Source organism: Myotis lucifugus, unplaced genomic scaffold, assembly GCF_000147115.1.
Source record: "Myotis lucifugus unplaced genomic scaffold, Myoluc2.0 scaffold_486, whole genome shotgun sequence".
Classification (NCBI taxonomy): domain Eukaryota; kingdom Metazoa; phylum Chordata; class Mammalia; order Chiroptera; family Vespertilionidae; genus Myotis; species Myotis lucifugus.
In genome coordinates, this window is record NW_005871534.1 from 93,829 (window position 1) to 114,702 (window position 20,874).

At 49.7% G+C, this 20,874-nt stretch overlaps 3 protein-coding genes and 2 pseudogenes across 6 annotated transcripts in view; 4 read left to right on the top strand and 1 right to left on the bottom strand.

Annotated features, from left to right (window-relative positions):
• The first annotated feature begins 1,555 nt into the window (after positions 1-1,555).
• LOC102435384 (zinc finger protein 771) lies at positions 1,556-7,857 on the top strand. Of its 4 annotated transcripts, XM_023744780.1 has the most exons (4): positions 1,556-1,634; positions 1,963-2,109; positions 2,279-2,425; positions 6,705-7,857. In XM_023744780.1, the coding sequence occupies exons 2-4, from the start codon at positions 2,071-2,073 to the stop codon at positions 7,602-7,604; spliced, it is 1,086 nt and encodes a 361-aa protein (XP_023600548.1). In that variant the 5' UTR covers positions 1,556-1,634; positions 1,963-2,070; the 3' UTR covers positions 7,605-7,857. The 4 variants fall into 4 exon arrangements, with proteins under 4 accessions (XP_023600548.1, XP_023600547.1, XP_023600549.1 ...); XM_023744779.1 differs by lacking the exon at positions 1,556-1,634 and having other exon boundaries at positions 1,641-2,109; XM_023744781.1 differs by lacking the exon at positions 1,556-1,634 and having other exon boundaries at positions 1,641-2,109; positions 6,708-7,857.
• The window catches only part of LOC102434454 (zinc finger protein 771), a 40,917-nt gene continuing 21,610 nt past the window's right edge, over positions 1,568-20,874 (top strand). Inside the window, exon 1 of the mRNA XM_023744783.1 lies at positions 1,568-1,634. The gene's annotated coding sequence lies outside the window, so the exon portion shown is untranslated. The remainder of the gene's footprint in view (positions 1,635-20,874) is intronic.
• On the bottom strand, positions 12,978-15,122 carry LOC102435074 (selenide, water dikinase 2-like). Its single transcript, XM_014445903.2, has one exon. The coding sequence runs from the start codon at positions 14,964-14,966 to the stop codon at positions 13,641-13,643; it is 1,326 nt and encodes a 441-aa protein (XP_014301389.1). The 5' UTR covers positions 14,967-15,122; the 3' UTR covers positions 12,978-13,640.
• On the top strand, positions 15,948-16,723 carry LOC102434767 (annotated as a pseudogene).
• The window catches only part of LOC102417662, a 4,323-nt pseudogene continuing 2,598 nt past the window's right edge, over positions 19,150-20,874 (top strand).

Consider the following 20,874-nt stretch of genomic DNA (forward strand, 5'->3'; position numbering starts at 1 on the left):
CATCCCCAAAAGATGATTTCATGAAGTAAGCAATATTACTAGAAATCTTCTCTTACTGTATCATAAAGTATACAGCCGATGTTCTATCTGTCCAAATATAATCCTGGAAAACCAGTCCATGGATCCCAAGGACATTTTCCACTTCCTTTAGATCCATTTGAGGTATGGTAATTGAATTTTTTAAAAAAAAAATTTGCATATTTTTATTGATTTCAAAGTGGAAGGGAGAGAGAGATGGAAATATCAATGATGAGAGAGAATCATTGATCAGCTGCCTTCTGCACGCCCCACACTGGGGATCAAGGCCACAACCCAGGCATGTGCCCTTGACCGGAATTGAACCCAAGACCCTTCAGTCCACAGGTCGACGCCCTATTCATTGAACCAAACTGGCTAGGGTGGCATGGTAATTGAATTTTATCCAAATGCCACCATTTCATATATGATGATTTGTATGCTTTCTCACTGGGTATAGGCATTTCCTGGCAGGAGAGCAACAACCTTAAGGCCAGGTAAATTATTATTGGGAAAAATTAAATCCCAATTGGGAAATTCCCTGAGTTACAGTGACTGAAGGACTCATTTCGCTGGGCAATTAGTGCAATCCATTTGTAATATTTGGCCTATTCTACAGTGTTTCTATTGTGTTTACCACCCCAGTTCTCTGGATGAGTAGAACATACCAATGGCACAATTCAAACTCAACTAGGGAAAACCCACTTGGGCTCCCTCCCTGCCTGCTGCAGGGAGTCCCTCTGTCTCTCAATAAACTTTGCTTCCGCTTACAAAAAACAAACAACTCAACCAGGTATATTTTCAGAAGCTTTTAATCTCTGTTGGCTAAAAGATCTCCCTATACTGCTCCTCAACCTGAAATCTACTTCTTTTGGCAAACATAGCCTTTCTCCTTATGAAATAGTCACGTTACCCCATAAATCTGGATGAAGGAACATATGAATCAACTTTACTAAAAGGAGACATTCTGAATTATTACCAAGGGCTCATTACCAGCTTTCAGAAACTGATAAATGAGTGACATTTCATTTCCCTGCATACTCCTGGGAGAGGAAGACTTCAAAGACCACGACTTGGCCCGGCTGGTGTGGCTCAGCAGTTGAGCTCGGTTGCAGGCTGCATCCCCGCCCCATCCGGGCTCCTGCGGAAGGTTAGCCATTGATGTGTCCCTCTCACATCCATGTTTCTCTCTCTTTGTGTCTCCCACTCCCTTCCACTCTCTCTAAATTGAAAAAATATCCTCGGGTGAGGATTAACAAAACAAAACAAAACACACCGACACATACTTAATTTTCAAGCGATCGTGAGACGCTTGGCATGCTGGCGCATAGCAGGCACGTGACACAAGACGGGGCAGCGGTAGCCTTTTGTGGGCGTGGGTTTGATAAGCGTATTTTCAAGGAGCGAGATGTCTCAGAGTCCAGGAAAAGCAACGCCGGGAAGGAGAAAAGACAGCGCAGGAGGAAAGAGAGGAAAAGGGAAGAGGTGAGGAGGAACCAGGTGGAGGGCGCCAGCGAGAGGCCCAGGCCGGGCTGGAGCGCGCGAAGCCTAGTTTGGGCGGAGCGGACGTGCCCGGCCGCAGCGGAGACCCCGAGCGGCACAGGAGGAACGCCCTGAAGGTGGGTCCGAACCGGACTGCGAGGACCTTGAGAGTCGGGGTGGAGCGGACGGGGGTCCTGGGAGCTGGGGAACGGCGGCGGCCACTGCTTCTGGACGCTCCATCCTCCAGGGGCAGCTCGGACTGGACGCCTGGGTCCTCCGGATCCCGCCCCTAGGGGGCGGGGTTAGAGGTCCTGACCAATGACAGGCCGCCCAGAGGCCCCGCCCCCGAAGCATCACAAGTGTCCAAACCCGGGGAGCCCTGTCCTGGTGGGGGGATTGCGCGAATGCGGAATCTGCAGCTGGTGAGTGCGCACCCCCAGGTCTCTGTACCGATCCCGCCTCCAGCCGGTGCCCTGCAGATCCGGCCCGACCAGGCGCCGGCAGTGACTCAGCGCGGGGAGGGTGGCGACTCGGCACTGGAGATTCGAACTGTTCTGGGCCTTGAACGCCGGGATGCGTGGGGTGAACAAGTGTCTTCGGAGCTGGTCGCGGGCAAGTGCTGGTGCCTAGGGCCGAGCTGGGTGGGAGGGAGAGGGCCCAACCCCAGGGTCGGCCGAGGGAAGCCGCGCTGCACCGCCTTGCCTGGGCCAGGCCGGGGTGCGGGGTGCGGGGTGCGGGGTGCGGGGTGGTCCTGAGCTTCTGACCCAGCTGCCCTCCCTAGGACACCAAGATGCCTGACGAACAGCAGACACTGAAGGAGGAGGAGGAAGAGATGCAAGAGGAGATGGTGCTGCTGGTGAAGGATGACAATGAGGGTGAGGAGAAGTATGAGGTGTTGAAACTCAAGATCCCCGTGGACAACAAGCAGGTACGTGTCCCACACCCCGATCCCTAACCTGGAATCTGAGGATGAGCAACCCATCCTTCTGCCCCACTGTCCATGCTGAGGTCAAAGAGATGTCACACCTACTGTGCCAGGGTCCGTGCTGGGTGACCACCATATATATATTCCGTGGTTCCCATGGAGCTTGATGCATAGCACTGGTAGACTGCTGAGTAACCGCGCAGCTACTATCCTGTGTGGTGAGAGCAGGCGCCGGGGAGAGAAGCCCGGAGCTGGGAGCCTAATGCAGACGGGGTGGGGGAGGGGCCAGGTTAGAAACCCCGGACCCTTGGTAGCATTTACTCTTCTCCAGACACTGTGTTAAGCACCGCGGTTCTATAACATAGGTAGTATTTGTTCCATTTTACAGGTGAGGGAACTGAGGCCCAGGAAGCTTGATAGTTTGGTGACTGGCCAAGGTCTCAAAGTTAGTCAAGAGATGGCTTATCTGAGACCAGTGAGAGTGAGGGGTGAGGTGAGTGGCGACTCCAGGCAGAAGAAATGGGCCTTTCAGTGGCCCAGAGGGAGTGAGTGGGGCACCGGGAGAAGCGTGGGTGAGCCCAGGGTGTTTGGCAGGCCAGGTAGGGCATTTGGGATTTATCCTGAGGGAGAGGAAGGTTTAACGAGAGGAGCTTTAATATCAGAATAGGAGTTAGATTTCCCCATTCAGGCCCAAACTGCCACAACTCCCAGTGCAGCCCTGCTCATACCTGGAGAACTCTGGCTGGGCCAGGTGTCTGGGCCCAGGCTCTGGTTTCTTCCTGCAGGGGAGCCAGTTCCCAGGGAAAGACGTTCTGCTGCCCCCTAGTGGGTGTGGTGGGCCCTCGAGGGAGGGGGCTGGCTGCTTTGGCCTCTGCTCCCAGTCAAAATAGCTCTGCAGGTCTGTTTTTCTCAGGCCTCCTTGGCCCATCATGCTGGCTTACTCTGCCTCCTCTGGCCGCTGATCTCCTGATCTCCCCATTCCACCTGTAAGTTAAGAACTGACTCCGGCCTGGCCAGCGTGGCTCAATGGTTGAGCCTCAACCTATGAAGTTGAGGTTGAACCTGTGGAGGTCAGGGTTCCATTCCTGGTCAGGGCACATGCCCAGGTTGCAGGCTTGATTCCCAGTGTGGGGTGTGCAAGAGGCAGCCAATCAATGATTCTCTCTCTTCATTGATGTTTCTATCTCTCCCTCTCCCTTCCTCTCTGAAATCAATATAAATATATTTTTTAAAAAAATAAAAAGAGAACTCAGACTCTAGAGCTCAAGATGGACTTCCATCTCCATCAGCTACCAGCTGTGTCACCTTGGGCAATCTCTTCTAGATTAAATGTCTTAATTTTAAAGTCTTTGTGCCTCATGTTCCTCATTTTTTAAAAAATATATTTTATTGAATTTTTACAGAGAGGAAGGGAGAGAGATAGAGAGTTAGAAACATCGATCAGCTGCCTCCTGCACATCTCCTACTGGGGATGTGCCCGCAACCAAGGTACATGCCCCTGACCGGAATCGAACCTGGGACCCTTCAGTCCGCAGGCTGATGCTCTATCCACTGAGCCAAACCGGTTTCAGCACGTTCCTCATTTGTAAAAGAAAGATCATACCCGCACCTACTCCTTAGGGTTGTGAGGATGAAATGAGTTAATACATGTAAAGAGCCAGAACTGTGTATGGCACATAACAAATACTAGGTAAATATTATTCATTCTTCTTCTTTCTAAAATTTAAGGCCTTGGTCTATGTCATCCTTCTGGAGGATTTTTTAAAAATATATATATTTTTTGTTGATTTCGGAGAGGGAGGGAGTGGGAGAGAGAGAAACATCAATAATGAGAAAGAATCATTGATCTGCTGCCTCCTGCATGCCCCCTACTGGTGAACAAGCCTGCAACCCAGGCATGTGCCCTTGACCAGAATACAACCCGGGACCCTTGAGTCCCCAGGCCAACACTCTATCCACTGAACAAACCAGCTAGGGCAGCCGTGGCAAACTACGGCCCGTTTGAAATGAATAAAACTAAAAAAAAAAAAAGACCGTACCCTTTTATGTAATGATGTTTACTTTGAATTTATATTAGTTCACACAAACACTCCATCCATGCTTTTGTTCCGGCCCTCCGGTCCAGTTTAAGAACCCATTGTGGCCCTCGAGTCAAAAAGTTTGCCCACCCCTGAGCTAGGGCCTTCTGGAGAATTTTCAACTCATTTTTATCAAAGGCCTTTTTGGGCTGTATCGTAGGGCTGGTGTGAAAGGGGAGACACACATGGGGGCCTAGACAGAGGATTGAGGGCAGACAGCTCAAGGCAGTGGGGAAGGCTCACAGACAAAGCTCAGTGGGCATTTGGCAAATGGAGGCAGAGGAGGGGCTTCCGGGAGGAGGAAACAGCAAAAGCAAAGGCTCAGAGGAGACGGGGCCAGAGAGCTACAGGTATTGGAAGCTGCATAGGAATTTTACATCCCACGTGAGGTGATACAGTGCCATCAGAAGCCCCAAATCAGAGGAAGCACGTTGGGTTTTCTGTTCAGAAGATTCGCTGGCTGCTGTGGGGAGAACAGGCCATGTGAGGCTGGCAGCCTGCTCTCAGGTAGTGACAGCAGTGGAGACAAGACAGAAAGTTGGGGATATTTTCAAACCTTGAGTGGACTGGCTAGAGCTAAGGATGGGATGGAGGAGGCTGGGCATGGCTGGCCATGAAACGTACAGAGGGCTGACTCTAGACAGAACATGTAGCAGTTAAAAGTATTGGTTCAAACCCCAGCTTCACCATTTACCAGCTTTGCCTTGGCTATCTCATCTGTAAAGTGAGATAATGAAAGTAAGATTTTTGAAAGCCAGACTGAGTATCTATCATCTGGGTGACTGGATTTGGAGGAGGGTGGAATGAGGATTACTCACACACTTCCCATCAACGTTTAGCACAACACCTGCCCACAAGGTAGCTCATGAGCTTGCTGTGTGGTCTCCCTGAGTCTGTTTCTATGAAGATTGTCGTCTCCAAAGCTCTTTCCAGTGCTGACATCCTGCATCTCGTAGCTGTTATCACCCAGTCCCATGGCCAGTTGTTGTCCAGAACAGGCCTGAATTATGCTGCACGCAGGCGCTGAAGCATTCTCTCACTGCCTATCAAAATCCAACCTCTCCTTAATGAACACAAAGATATTCTCAAAGGGCTCTGTGCACATCTAATCCTCTCTTTCTCTCTTTGCTTAAACCTTTGAGTGTTTTTCTGTTTCCCTCAGGATAGAGTTTTAGCTCCTAGGCCTGGCATTCAAAACTCTATACCACCTGACCTCATGTCCTGACTTCATGACCCAACACCCATCCCATGCCCCAGTTCAAACAGACCTGCCCTTTCTCAGCTCTAAGACTGCCTGTGCGGTCCTTCAGCCTGTAAAACCCTTGTCACCTTTCCCACCTGCTTTCTCCAGGAGTTGTTCTCTCTTCTAGATTAAGTCTTAATTTTAACAAGCATACAAGTCACCTGGGAATCTTGTTAAAGTGAAGGTTGTGATTCAGTAGGTCTGTGGTGGGACTTGAGATTCTAACAAGTTCCCGGTGATGCTGATATGGCTGGTCTGTAGCAAGGAGCTAGTGGTTCTCAACCTTGGCTGCACATTAGAATCACCTGGGAATCTTTTTAAAATCCTGATTTCTGGGCCTCATCCTCCGGAAATTCTGTTTCTTTGTTACTAATGTTGTGGCCCCACCCCATTCTCTGGCCAGATGACTGCAGTGCAGTAGCCTCTTCCCTGGGCTCCTGTTCTGCCTGCTGCCTCCTTCTACCCCAGCATCCTGATGGAGGCTTTTAAAATAAGTCTCATCTGGTCATGTCCCTGCAAAGTACCGTCTAACACAGGGGTGGGCAAACTTTTTGACTCGAGGGCCACAATGGGTTCTTAAACTGGACCGGAGGGCCGGAACAAAAGCATGGATGGAGTGTTTGTGTGAACTAATATAAATTTAAAGTAAACATCATTACATAAAAGGGTACGGTCTTTTTTTTTTTTAGTTTTATTCATTTCAAACGGGCCGGATCCGGCCCGCGGGCCGTATCTCCTCTAATGGTTCCCCATCTTTCATATTACAAGGCCCTAGGAGATCCCCTCCACGGCACCCCATCCATTACTCTCCCCTCCATGCATTCTGCCCTACCAGTGCTATGAGGGAGGCACCCTGGCTTTCCTGTTTTCCATAAGCGGAACTGAGATCGCAACTTGCGGAGACCCAGGTCTCTTGCCCCCGGGCCTGTGGGTCAGGACTGACCTATCTCCTCTTTCCCAGCAGGCCCCGAGCAAGGCCGCAGCGCAGTCCACCGACCCGGCGCGCCCACACGCGTGCGCGGACTGCGGCCGTGCTTTTGCGCGCCGGTCCACGCTGGCCAAGCATTCGCGCACGCACACGGGTGAACGGCCCTTCGAATGCCCCGAGTGTGGCCGGGGCTTTTCGCAGAAGTCGGCGCTGACCAAACACGGCCGCACGCACACGGGCGAGCGGCCCTTCGTCTGCACCGAGTGCGGCCAGCGCTTCTCCCAGAAGTCGGCGCTGACCAAACACGGCCGCATGCACACGGGCGAGCGGCCCTACAAGTGCCCGGAGTGTGACAAGAGCTTCTCCGCCGCCTCGAACCTGCAGCAACACCGGCGGCGCCACACGGGCGAGAAGCCCTACGTGTGCACGCAGTGCGGGCGCCGCTTCGCTCAGAGCTCCAACTACGCGCAGCACCTGCGCGTGCACACGGGCGAGAAGCCCTACGCCTGCCCCGACTGCGGGCGCGCCTTCGGCGGCAGTTCGTGCCTGGCGCGCCACCGACGCACGCACACCGGGGAGCGGCCGTACGCATGCGCCGACTGCGGCACGCGCTTCGCGCAGAGCTCGGCGCTGGCCAAGCACCGGCGCGTGCACACGGGCGAGAAGCCGCACCGCTGTGCCGTGTGTGGCCGCCGTTTTGGCCACCGGTCCAACCTGGCGGAGCATTCGCGCACGCACACGGGCGAGCGGCCCTACCCCTGCACCGAGTGCGGTCGGCGCTTCCGCCTCAGCTCCCACTACGTCCGCCACCGTCGTGCGCACGTGCTGCACCGTTGCTATATCTGCACTGTGTGCGGCCAAGACTTCAAGCTGCCCCCCGGCGCTACGGCCGCCAGCGTCAGCGAGCGCTGCCCAGGGTGTGAGAGTAGGTGAGCCCCCTTGTCGCTGCGGCTGCTAGTGTCTGGCTGAGGAGGCGCATGCCAGGGCCCTGACTCCCAGGGGCTGGACTAACTGGACAAGGACTGCGGGACCCTGGTCTGGGAAAGGGTAGGATGGCAGAACTGGCTGCCCGGGACCTGGGAGACATGGCAAATCCCCTACTGGGATTTTTGGGAACAGTGGCCTCTCCCACTTCATTACAAATCCTCCACCCGTGTTAGTGAATAAAGTATTATATCCTGGCGCACATGTGCCCGTGAATGAGTAGATGGGGAGAGGAGCAAAGTTGGGGTATTCCCCAGGCTTAGGTGACTTAAGTGAATCGTCACGGAACCAAGTGGGTGTCTATAAGCCCAAAAGGGTTCCTGGAGCTGGGTTTGTGTGTGTAGAGTCAGGCTGAAGCTGAAGGGGCCGACAGTATCAGTGCCCTTGCCCCCGCCCTGCCTCCCCTGGCTTCTCCCCACCCACAGCGGACATGTCACCCACTGAGCTGCTGCCCAGATTGCACTACGAACCCCCAGCTCAGCTCGGAGCCCGCCTCTAGAGGCTCTGGCCAATCACAGGCGTTAGCGATTGCTTCCGGGGGCGGAGCCACAGGAAAGGCCAGTTACTTGTGTGGAGTTGCTATAGCCCGCCCCTAACCTGGACTGGACCAATAGGAGCAAGCTTCAGTCGTGCGCTGAGGCCTCTGCCCTGGAAACGCTGGCCAAGCATCTTAAAAAGGTGTGGATACCAAACTATTTGAGATATTCTATTGTAGTGGTTTTCAACCTTCCTAATGTCGTGACCCTTTAATACAGTTCCTCATGTTGTGGTGACCCCCAACCATAAAATTATTTTCGTGGCTACTTCATAACTGTAATTTTGCTACTGTTATGAATCGTAATGTAAATATCTGATATGCAGGATGTATTTTCATTGTTACAAATTGAACATAATTAAAGCATAGTGATTAATCACAAAAACAATATGTAATTATATATGTGTTTTCCGATGGTCTTAGGCGACCCCTGTGAAAGGGTCGTTTGACCCCCAAAGGGGTCGCGACCCACAGGTTGAGAACAGCTGTTCTATTGAGTGATTAATAGATGTTTCAGACCAAATGCTAAAATTAAAGCCAGAAAAATGCTCAGTGTGGATAGATTTCAGCAAATCACTGATCATTCTATCTAGAAGACCTCATCAATAATACCTCCATTATTGCTCTCTCCGTCTAGGGAGCATGCCCGTGCCATTCCCCCACAGGAGCGTGTCTCCTAACCTCTAAGGGACCCCGTGAGACTTGCAACCAGGAGAGCAATGGGCAGTGTCAGCTCCTCCCTGGCTAACCCGCTGAACCTGTCTCCAAGCCCCCTTTTCTCTGACCTCCCAGTGAGCCAGAGCAGCCCAGCCTAGGCTCTCTTGTTGCTTCTATGCCCTTCCTTGTTTCACTGCCCTAAGTATGTTTTTGCTGCACCGCAATAAATTCTTGCTTTCTTTTGTACAATAATCCTATATAATCTTTATATATAAAACCCTAATATGTGCTCTAACCGGTTTGGCTCAGCGGGTAGAGCGTCAGCCTGCAGACTCAAGGGTCCCAGGTTCGATTCTGGTCAAGGGCACGTACCTTGGTTGCGGGCACATCCCCAGTAGGCGGAGTGCAAGAGGCAGCTGATCGATGTTTCTCTCTCATCGATGTTTCTAACTCTCTATCCCTCTTCCCTCCTCTCTGTGAAAAATCAATAAAATATATATTTTTTAAAAAACCCTAATATGCAAATAGACTGAACAGCGGAACAACCAAACAACTGGTCGTTATGACGTGCACTGACCACTAGGGACCACGCATGAAACATGGCAGGTGTTGGCAGCAGGTGAGTGGAGGTGCCAGACCAAGGCAGGGCGCCAGTCACTGTCATCGGGGCGAGCGCGTCACTTCCCTTACGGGCATCCGATGGCGGGAAAGGGACATGACAGGGCAGGGAGAAGGGAAGGGCGCTTGGTTAAGAACCCCAGAAATCGCCGAAACCGGTTTGGCTCAGTGGATAGAGCGTCGGCCTGTGGACTGAAAGGTCCCAGGTTCGATTCCGGTCAAGGGCATGTACCTTGGTTGCGGGCACATCCCCAGTAGGAGATGTGCAGGAGGCAGTAAATGGATGGATAGTTTTGCCATTTGTTGAAAAGAGGACACAAAAGACTTGGAAGTTGGGTGGGAGGGAAGATAATAAATTCAGTTTGGGAAACATAGAATCTAAGATGGCTCTAGGACACATCATGATGTCCTGCAGGCACATGGACACACAGGCCTGAAGTTCAGAGCATTGAGTTGCCTCATGGATCTATGAATTGAAAGTTTCAGGAGCCAACTACCTTCCCTAGCACCTTCCTTGGTGTTTGCTAAGTGTCTCCAAATAAGAACCCAAAACTCTTCTACTGGAAACTAAAACACACTTGGAGAGCAACTTTTTCAGGAGTCTCTGCATCTCGGATTTTTGAATAATAGCCAGGGACTAGGAGTTCTAGAGCTCACAGGTCAGATGGTCCTTGGAGATTGACAAGGAGGAAGAGGCTTTCTCTCTGGGACTGCCTCAGCCCTCTGCCCAGGAGATCCCTGGCTGAGCTGTCAGGCTCTTGTGAAGAACCTGCGGGGACATCCAAGTTCTTTGCTCCACTGCATCATCTGAAGACCATCAGCTGAAGACCAGCTCCAGCACAGCACGGAGTTGGGGGATAAGGGAGGCCCTTATGGGGGAGAGGGAACAGACCTGCACATGATTGGCCCTATCATCTGGACTCCTCATCCCATGCTCTTTCCACCCCCACCCCCACATCCAGTCAGTTTTCACCATTCCCCTCAGACATATTTAGGCAAACCCACCTCCCTGCTTTTGTCAGGGTCACAGTGTGCTTGGTCTTGTGTTTTGGTCCACATTTGTGATTAACCCTTTAGAAACCTATGCCCACGCCCCTCTGGTGTTGGGTCATCTAGTCTTTTCAAAACTAATGTGTTTCTGGCCCAGCCGGTATGGCTCAGTGGTTGAGCATCAACCTATGAACCAGGAGGTCATGGTTTGATTCCTGGTCTCCTCAGGCCATATGCCCGGATTGCAGGCTCGATCCCTAGTGTGGGACATGTAGGAGGCAGCCAATCAATGATTCTCTCTCTCATCATTGATGTTTCTATTGCTCTCTCCCTGTTCCTTCCTCTCTGAAATCAATAAAAATATATATTTAAAACAAACAAACAAATAAAAAACCTAAAGTGTTTCCCCAGCACAGGCTGACAAATGATTAATGACAGGATGGACGGGCTGGGACAGGCACACATGAGCACGCACACACATGCCCTTCTGCTACTCATAAGAGTTTGGCCACCTTCCTTATTAGAGCCAAGCTGTGCAACTGCTCCCAGTAAGGCTCTTTGGGAAATCCTGGAGTGGAAGAGGCAGAAGCAGCTGGAGAACAAAGTAGTAGAGGCCCATAAGCTGGGTGGGTGTTATGGGGGTGGGAGAACCTGAGCCAGTCTGAGATCCCAGAGACAAGAGTGTGTAATGGGAAACTAGGACTCGGGTTATTGGGACCCCATTAACCTATCCCCTTGGGGAGATTATTTCTCTTCTTTGAGCCTCAATTTTCTATTTATGTAATGATGGCCTTCAAGGCCCCTTCATGTGTATGCTGGGAGGACCAGGACAATATGTGTTTTGTTGATTTTTTTTTTTTTGGTCTTTAAATATATTTTTATTGATTTCAGAGAGGAAAGGAGAGAGATAGAAACATCAATGATGAAAGAGAATCCTTGATTGGCTGCCTCCTGCATGCCCCCTACTGGGGATGGAGCCCACAGCCCCGGCATATGCCCTTGACAGGAATCAAACCTGGGACCCTTCAGTCTGCAGGTCGACACTCTATCCACTGAGAGAAACTGGCTAGGGCTCTGATACCAGTCTTATCCCCAAACCTTAGTACATGATCTTCCCTCTCCCCAGAAGATTTTAGGAGAGCATGGTGAATACAAGCATGCGCTCAGGAGTCACACTGCCTAGAAGACTGATTGTGTACCCTTGGGCAAATTTCTTTCTTTTTAAAATACATTTTTATTGATTTTAGAGAGGGAGAGAAAGATAGAAACATCAATGATGAGAATCATTGGTTGGCTGCCTCCTGCACACCCCACAATGGGGAACAAGCCCATAACCTGGGCATATACCCCACCAGTGACTTCCTGGTTCATAGCTCAACACTCAACCACTGAGCCACGCTGGACGGGTTGGGCAAATTTCTTAATCTCCCGGCACCTCAGCTTCCTTATTGACAAAATGGGGTTGGGATTTTAAATTAGTTAACACGTATAAAACACTTAGAACAGTGCCTGGCAAAGAGTATGCATTATATAAATACTTGGGACTATTATTATTAAAATTAATGTCTTTTTTCACTCTCTATGGTGGGAATTAAGAGGTATGTGACACAACTTCTAAGTTTTAAAAAACGTTCTTGTATTACTCTTTGATAATTTTCTTTCTTCCATATGCTTTATTACCTCTTCCTGGAATTTCTCTTAGAAATGTTCAACCTGTTTTAATCTGTTTTATTTTAAATACTAGAGGCCCAGTGCACAGCATTCATGCATTTGGGGGGCGGAGGGGTCCCCCATCCAGGTCTGTACCCTTTTCCAGTCCGGGAGCCCTCGGGGGATGTCCCACGGAGAGGCTCCGACCACAGCCTTCTAGCCAAGCAGCACTCCCCTGTGGTTGAGCATCTGTCCCCTGGTGATCAGCGTGTACCATAGAGACCGGTTTTTCCAAGGTTTGGTCGATTTGCATATTAGCTTCTATTATATAGGATGTTTTTATTGATTCCAGACAGGGAGAGATAGAAACATCAATGATGAGAATCATTGATTGGCTGCCACCTGCAGGCCCCCTATTGGGAACTGAACCTGCATGTACCCTTGGCCTGAATCCCACCCAGGACCCTTCAGTCCACAGTCTGACACTTTATCCACTGAGCTAAACCAGCCAGGGCCAGAATCTGTTTTTGATCCCATGTCCCTTAGTATTCCCCAACTCGGAAGGCATTCACGCTTCCTCTATCCTGCTAAGTCAGTTACCCCTCTTCCACCTACTTTTCATTTTCCAAGGACTGTTGGCACTTTTGCTATTTCCTCTCCCACTGTCTAGTCCTTGAGGTTTATGTCTGTTTTGTCCTTTGCTGTCAACTCGGGGAGGGTGCAAACATAAATCTGGGGGTTAAATCCCCAGGTCCAGAATCAGGGAAACATGAGAAAACTCTCTACTTGGTCCAGACTCTAAATGTATGAATTGATTCATTTGATAACATTGTAAAAGATTCAGAACTTCAAGGATCCAAACATTAGCCAGATGAATTTTCAACAAAATGCTTTTTATTTAATTCACTAGAAATCACTTCACTGATTAAATCATCAGGAATTTTCAGCACAAACTTTAACATCTTAATGACCACCGAGCCTGGGCTCTGGGCTTCTCTGCCTCTCCCAGTCCTTAAAAGGGTTTAGAGGAAGAGACATCATTAACAGAGACCAGGTCAGATGGCTGCAGGTCTTCCTTTCCCAGGCATTGGACAAGCTGCTCAATTCTTGTCCAGAGCAGGAAAGGAACAGCATTTCAGAAAAGTCTAGTAAAGAACCTGTCATTGCATTATAAGATCTTAACAATTTATATTTATCAACCATATTGGTCCAAATTTAGTTGCACATGTATATGTATTTCCCCCCAATTCTCTCAGATGGAAATTTTCTCACTTTGCTCTTGGAAAGAGGATACAGGTTTTTGTGCTCCTCTTCCAAGCCAAAATAAAACCACCCTCCCCCGAAGTCCAAAATGAGACTTCTGGCCTTGGATGTGCAGCTTCTGATGGGCTGACTCAAATCACCTGGAAAGGGCAACTGTGGGACTACTATGCGGGCAGCCTTCTTTGGAAATCTGTTCCTAAAGTCAACTCTTCAGAACCATCCATGATTGTGTGCACAGGCGGTGAGGTCCAGACAACTTCTGCTCTTCCATCTCAAGAGCTAGGTTCAGAGGAGGCGTTGGGATGGTCTGGAGGCAGAGCGGTAGCAGTGGTCCCACGAGGCAGGACCTCAATAACTCGAGGCTTGTCAATGATGCGGGCCATCCGGTTCCCCTTTTCCACAATGCCAACGATCCAGGCTTGGTGACCCTCTCCGTACTTGGAAGATTTTATCTCAGAGCAAAAGCGAGCAGCCTGTTCCCTTGGCAAACAGATCAGCAACCCCCCAGAAGTTTCTGCCGAGGTTCCTTGAAGGAGCCCAAAGCGCCCACTGGCCTTGCTGATGGCGGCCATCTTGGCAATGATGGGCAGGTTATGGATGACAAAGGACACCTCGTTTCTTTGTTGTTTGGCAAGATTCTGAGCGTGCCCCAGAATGCCAAAGCCTGTGATATCTGTGGCTGCATGGGCATTAAATGTGTGCATCAACCCCGCGGCAGTTCTGTTCAGGGTGGCCATATTGAACATGGCTTCCCGATAGGCCAGCTCCACCTCTTCTCTGGAGACCACCATCTTGATCTTATTCCACTTTTCAGGGTTATCCAGCCACTGGTGGGCATTGACAGCCACCTGGGTTCCTAAGGGCTTGGTTAACACCAGCACGTCCCCGACCACGGCACTGTCGGGCATGATGAACTCATTGGGCTGACACACCACCGTGGCCACCCCGCCCACGATGACCCAAGGGTTTACCACAGTCTGTCCGCCCGTCACCGCCGTCCCGCCGTCCTCGGCTGCATCCCGGAAGCCCCTGACCAGGAGCGGGGTGACCTTCTCCCGCTCCTCCTCGGTCATGCTCTGGCTCACGCTGAGGAGCATGAGCATGTTGTCGCACTCGGTGATGCCCATGGCGTAGAGGTCGCTCAGCACGTTGGCGCAGGCGATGCGCCCCATCATGTAGGGGTCGTCCACCAACGGGTAGAAGAAGTCCGTGGTCTGCACCAGCGACAGGCCTCCGTGCCTCAGCGGGATGACGCAGGAGTCCATCCCGATGCCCAGGGCCGGCAAGCTGGGGCTGGGCTCCGCCAGGACCTGCAGGCCGGCTTCCTGGGCCACCTCTTCATGGCCTCCGGCCAGGCCCGGGTCGTCGGGCCGCGTCAGTCCCGCCAGGAGTTTGAGCAGCGTCTCCTGGGGGACCTTGCAGCCTCAGCCCTTGAGGCCGGAGAAGCCCGTCAGCCGCCAGCTCGGGCTCAGCCCCAGCGCCTGCGGCTCGAAGGGCCGGTAGCTCGAGAAGCCGTGACCCAGAGACAAGCCCGCCAGACCCGCCGAACCTGCCGCCGCCGCCTCCCCGCCGGCACCCGTCGCCGCGGGGTCTGCCATCGCGCCTGCCTGGCCAGGCGGGAGGGAGGACAGCAGAGTCCCCTTTGGTTCCTTCTCCAGTGAACGCGGACCAACAGTCAGAGGTGAGCGCGGCGACTGCAACCGGCACGACTCGCGCCGGGAGCTGCAGGCACGCCGCGCGCTCCTGCCTTCCTGAGGGCGGGGCCACGGCCTCCGTACTTATGGCCCTGCTGATTGACAGCCCTTTCGCCCAATAAGCACCGCGCACCCAGAGGCGGGCCTCCTTTGGTCTGAGAGACGGACGTATTACCAACCGACCTCCAACTGGCGCGCTTGGGGGCGGCTGCTTTACGCAGCGGGCGCTCTGGGTCGCCGCCCGCGTGTCATTTAAATGAACTCTTGCCCGCGGCCGGCGGAACCCTGCTCCCCAGAGGCCGGTTACCGAGCACAGGGCGTCATAGACGGGGAAGGTCGCCAGCTCGCAAACCCCGTGTCCAAGGGCCACCTGACAGCGCACACGATCGATCCAGGGAAGGAAAAATAACCCGTGGAAAGTTTCAGAAAGATAAGAGCCCTAACTGGTTTGGCTCAGTGTATAGAGCGTGGGCCTGAAGACTGAGGAGTCCCAAGTTCGATTCTGGTCAAGGGCATGTACCTTGGTTGCGGGCACATCCCCAGTAGGGGTTGTGCGGCTGAATTGATGGTTCTCTCTCATCGATGTTCCTAACTCTCTATCCCTGTCCCTTCCTCTCTGTAAAAAAAAAAATAAAAATAAAAAATTATATATATATATATATATATATATATATATATATATATATATATATCTCACAAAGAATGATAAGAAATTGGATAAGCAAACTCCTGCATGAAAATAATGCAAGGTTTAAAAGGACTTTAACGGCTCAGTGACTGAGCCGCCGCCCGAGGACTCAGCAACCTCCCCCTAGAGCCCCCCTCGCTTCCCGACGCTCCGTCCCCCCTGCCTGCCTTCTCCCGCCGCAGCCTGGGCAGGCTGTTTCCACCGAGGAAAAAGAATCGTATCGTATGTCCGCTATCCAGAACCTCCACTCTTTTGACCCCTTTGCTGATGCAAGTAAGGGTGATGACCTGCTTCCCGCTGGCACTGAGGATTATATCCAAATAAGAATTCAACAGATCCCTGACTGGTTTGGCTCAGTGGATAGAGCATTGGCCTGCGGACTGAAGGGTCCCAGGTTTGATTCCAGTCAAGGGCATGTACCTTGGTTGCAGGCACATCCCCAGTAGGGGGTGTGCAGGAGGCAGCTGATCGATGTTTCTCTCTCATCGATGTTTCTGGCTCTCTATCCCTCTCCCTTCCTCTCTGTGAAAAATCAATAAAATATATTTTTTTAAAAAAAGAATTCAACAGAGAAACGGCAGGAAGACCCTTACTACTGTCCAAGGGATCGCTGATGATTACGATGAAAAGAAACTAGTGAAGGCCTTTAAGAAGAAATTTGCCTACAATGGTACTGTCATTGAGCATCCAGAATATGGAGGGTGCGCTGCAGGGTGACCAGCGCAAGAACATATGCCTTTTCCTCGTGGAGATTGGACTGGCTAAGGACCACCAGCTGAAGGTTCGTGGGTTTTAAGTGCTTTTGGCTCACAGAAGCTTAAGTGAGGATTTCTTTGCAATGAGTAGAATTTCCCTTCTGTCCCTTGTCACAAGTTTAAAAACCTCACAGCTTGTATAATGTAACCGTTTGGGGTCTGCTTTTAACTTGGACTGGTGTAACTCCTTCATGCAATAAACTGAAAAGAGCCATGCTCTCTAGTCTTGAAGTTCCTCATTTAAACAGAGGTCAAGCAGTAGGCGCCTGGCAGTGTCCAGCCTGAAACGGAGCAACACCGTGATGTTTCAGCCACGCCCATGTCTGGCCAAATCTCCTCACCAGAGTTCCCTGCCCTCAGAGAATGTCACCGCCTGAGCAGCCTCCGGTGAAGCTGAGAGGAGAGGGGTAAGGCAGCAGCGGCAGGTGTACCACTAGAGGGCGCTTTCCGTAATCACGGATCCACACCTGACCAGGTGATGGAGCTTAGAGCAAGCCTGCCACCCTCCCTCCAGTGAGGTGTAAGGACTTCTGGCTTGCCACCAAGGTCTTTTTGACCAGACAGATCCTAGCTAATTGTTGTCCAAACACTGTAATTTGAGGCCAACCTTCTTATCAGAGTTAAACTTTTGACAAGGGAACAAATTTCAAACTGAAGTGTCAGTCATGTAGCTAGCTATAGAGCTTGCAACTTCCTAGCAACAGCTGCCCAATGCCATGTGAAGTAAAAAAAAAAAATGATTTTGGGGGTGTTCTTTTTTCCCTCCTTCAATTTTAATGTTATGTTATGTATTTATGTATTTTTAAAAATATATTTAATTGATTTTTTACAGAGAGGAAGGGAGAGAGAGAGAGTTAGAAACATCAATGAGAGAGAAACATCGATCAGCCGCCTCCTGCACATCTCCCACTGGGGATGTGCCCGCAACCCAGGTACATGCCCTTGACCGGAATCGAACCTGGGACCCCTCAGTCCACAGGCCGACGCTCTATCCACTGAGCCAAACCGGTTTTGGCCACCCTTATTTAAATAAAACTTATTTTCAGAAACACCTGAAAAATTTTTTTAAAAAAATAAAAATAAAAGGACTTTAACGAATTTGAGGACTCCAGACACCTGCATGGGTTCTGGTGCTGTTTCCACCACTAACTCTGTGTGTCACTTTCCCTCTCCTGGCATTAGTTGACTCATCCAGACAACACAGTAGCCTACCTAGTTTTCTCTCCTGACGTTTTTGTACCCTTTAAGTTGATAGATGCGAAAATCTATGATGTATCCATGAAGAGTCGTTACCAGTGTCTAGTAAAGTTATAACTGCACATACCTTTGATCCAGCAGTTTCAATTTTAGAACTTTATCCTACAGATGTCGTCACCAGCCTGAGTGGAAAATAATACGTTAGTTATTGCTGTGCTGTTTATAATATCAACATACTGGAAACAACTTAAATGTTTATTCATTATGATTAAAATAAATTGTGATATCTATAATAATAAAAGCATAATATGCTAATTAGACCAGACATCCTTACAGACCAAGCCAGGGCTGCCTGGTCCCGGGTGCCAGAGGGAAGCTGGTGACGGCAGCCGGGGAAGGAAGGCCTACTTTTACACGAATTTCATGCATCAGGCCTCTAGTAGTTATATAATAAGCTACCAAGCAACTGTAAAAAAGGTTGAGAAAACCTTGATGTAAGTATATTGCTAATAGTTACAGTTCTAATAGGCACAGTTCTATGTTATTGACTTATTTAATTTATATTAACTTATTTAATTCTCATGAAACCTTTTGAGTTAGGATTCTTTCCACACCTTATATATAAAGAATATAAGGCACAACGCGATTAAATGACCTATTGAAGGTTACAGGCAGTGTAGAGCGGAGCAGTATATGCATTCAATCTGCTCCAGAGACCACCAGGTTATGTGCCTGTGATGTTTGTTAAGAGAAGTGAGCAAGCTTCAGAACTGTATGTATAGAATACTATTGTTTGTTGTAAGAGGGGGAACTATATGCAACTAGAAACTGTTAACATTGATTGCCTCTGGGAAAGGAATGAAATGCTTAGGGGATATGAGATTTTTCCGTGTATTACCTTTTCTTTAATCTTTTATTTGTATTGATTTCAGAGAGGAAGGGAGAGGAAGAGAGAAACATCGATGATGAGAGAGAATCATTGATTGGCTGCCTCCTGCACGCCCCCTACTGGGGATCAAGCCCGCCCGAAACCTGGGCATGTGCCCTTACCGGAATCGAACCCGGGACCCTCCAGTCCTCAGGCCGACGCTCTATCCACTGAGCCAAACCAGCTAGGGCAGTGTATTGCCTTTTTGTTCCTTTAACATTTGGAACTTTATAAAGAACGTCTGTAAACATTTTAATGTATTACATACTTTTAAAAAAGTAATTGCTGATGAGAGTATAAACTGGTGCAACCATTTTGGAAAAGAGTTTTATCTCAACTGATAAAGCTGAACATATGCAAAACCATGCATTCCACCTATAGGTGGAATTCTCCCCATAGGGGAGATCTGGCACATGTGCCCCAGGATATATGCACAAGAATGTAAGTGCCCGGAGGTGGATTGTACAATCCTGGGAATGTACTTAATACTGCTGAACTGTACAGTTACAAGTGGTTAAGATGGCACATTTTGTGGTATGTGTACTTTGCAATCATTGAAAATATAAACTATATAGGAACTACTTATACATCTTATAGTACATCATTTCACTTGGGTTTTTTTTAAAAATATATTTTATTGATTTTTTACAGAGAGGAAGGGAGAGAGATAGAGTTAGAAACATCGATCAGCTGCCTCCTGCACATCTCCCACTGGGGATATGCCCGCAACCAAGGCACATGCCCTTGAACGGAATCGAACCCAGGACCTTTCAGTCCGCAGGCTGACACTCTATCCACTGAGCCAAACCGGTTTCGGCTCACTTGGTTTTTATTAGTGTACAACACAGTATTAAGGCCTGGAGTGAACTGGAAGGAACTTGAACATGAGAATTAGATGGAGTTGTGATCTTGGCTTGGGTGAATTGACCTTGAGCGAATTGTAACCTCTAGGAACCTCAGTTTCTATTGCCTATAAAAATAGTCATTTTGCCTAAAGATAATACATACTAGATAGGAATGTTATGAGAATAAAATTTTTAAATGTGTGTAAAGCACCTAACATAATTTCTGGCGGATGGTAAACTCAAAATAAATGACAGAATCTATTTTCAATTTAAATTCATAAAACTTAGAACATCTTGGAAAGTTTTTAAAAAATATTTTTAATGATTTCAGAGAGGAAGGGAGAGGGAGAGAGAGAAAGAATCATCAATGATAAGAGTATCACTGATTGGCTGCCTCCCGCACGCCCCACACTGGGGATTGAGCTGGAAACCTGGGCATGTGCCCTGACTAGGAATCAAACCGTGACTTCCTGGTTCATAGGTCAACGCTCAACCACTGAGCCACGCTGGCTGAGCTTGGAAAGTTTTTTATAAAAACAAATCCAGCCCCAGCAGGTCTAGCTCAGTTGGTTGGAATGTTGTCCCCTAACCTGAGAGGGCCGGGGTTCAGTTTCTGGTCAGGGGACATTCACAGGTCATGCTTTCAATCCCTGGTGTGGGTGGGTGAGGGAGGCAATTGGCAGATGTTTCCCTCTCACATGGATGTTTCTCTCTCTCCCTCTTTCATCTTTTTTCTTCTCTCTAAAATAAATAACAACAACAAAAACAAACCCATTTACAGTCCTTAAAAAAAAGAATAACTATAAGAGCAAAACACTGAAAATAACCCAAGTGTCTGTTAAAAGGAGAATACATGCCTGGCGGTGTGGCTCAGTGGTTGAGTGTGGACCTATGAACCAGGAGGTCACTGTTGGATTCCCGGTCAGGGCACATGCACAGAATTTGAGCTCGATCCCCTGTGTGGGGCCCGTGGGGGGCAGCTGATCAATGATTCTCTCTCATCATTGATGGTCCTATTTCTCTCTCCCTCTCCCTTTCTCTCTGAAATCAATTAAATACATATATATTTTTTTAAAAAAAGGAGAATACATAAATAAACGTGGTATAATCACACAGTGGAATATTATTTGGGAAAATGAATTATAGGTCTAAGAATCAAGTTACAGGGTAATTGCCGCCAGGCCCCTGCAAAGGTTGCAAAGGTTCATGCAGAGGCCCTGGAGGCACATGGCTAGCCAGTGACCCTGCGGTGGCCTCGGTGGCAAGGCCTCCTGGATGCTTGGTTGGGGCTCTGCGGAGCAGAATGGAGGTTGGGCCCGGGCAGCTGGAAGGGTAGGAGGCGGATGGGCCCGGAGTGGGGTGGATGCGGCAGCACCAGTCAGAGTGATGGACACGCTAG

Excerpts from the sequence above, each read along its gene's own strand:
- LOC102435384 (XM_023744780.1), top strand. The coding sequence starts at position 2,071 with ATGCGTGGGGTGAACAAGTGTCTTCGGAGCTGGTCGCGG. Across the intron at positions 2,110-2,278 it reads GTCTTCGGAGCTGGTCGCGG|GACACCAAGATGCCTGACGA; the intron begins GCAAGTGCTGGT and ends TGCCCTCCCTAG. Across the intron at positions 2,426-6,704 it reads TCCCCGTGGACAACAAGCAG|CAGGCCCCGAGCAAGGCCGC; the intron begins GTACGTGTCCCA and ends CCTCTTTCCCAG.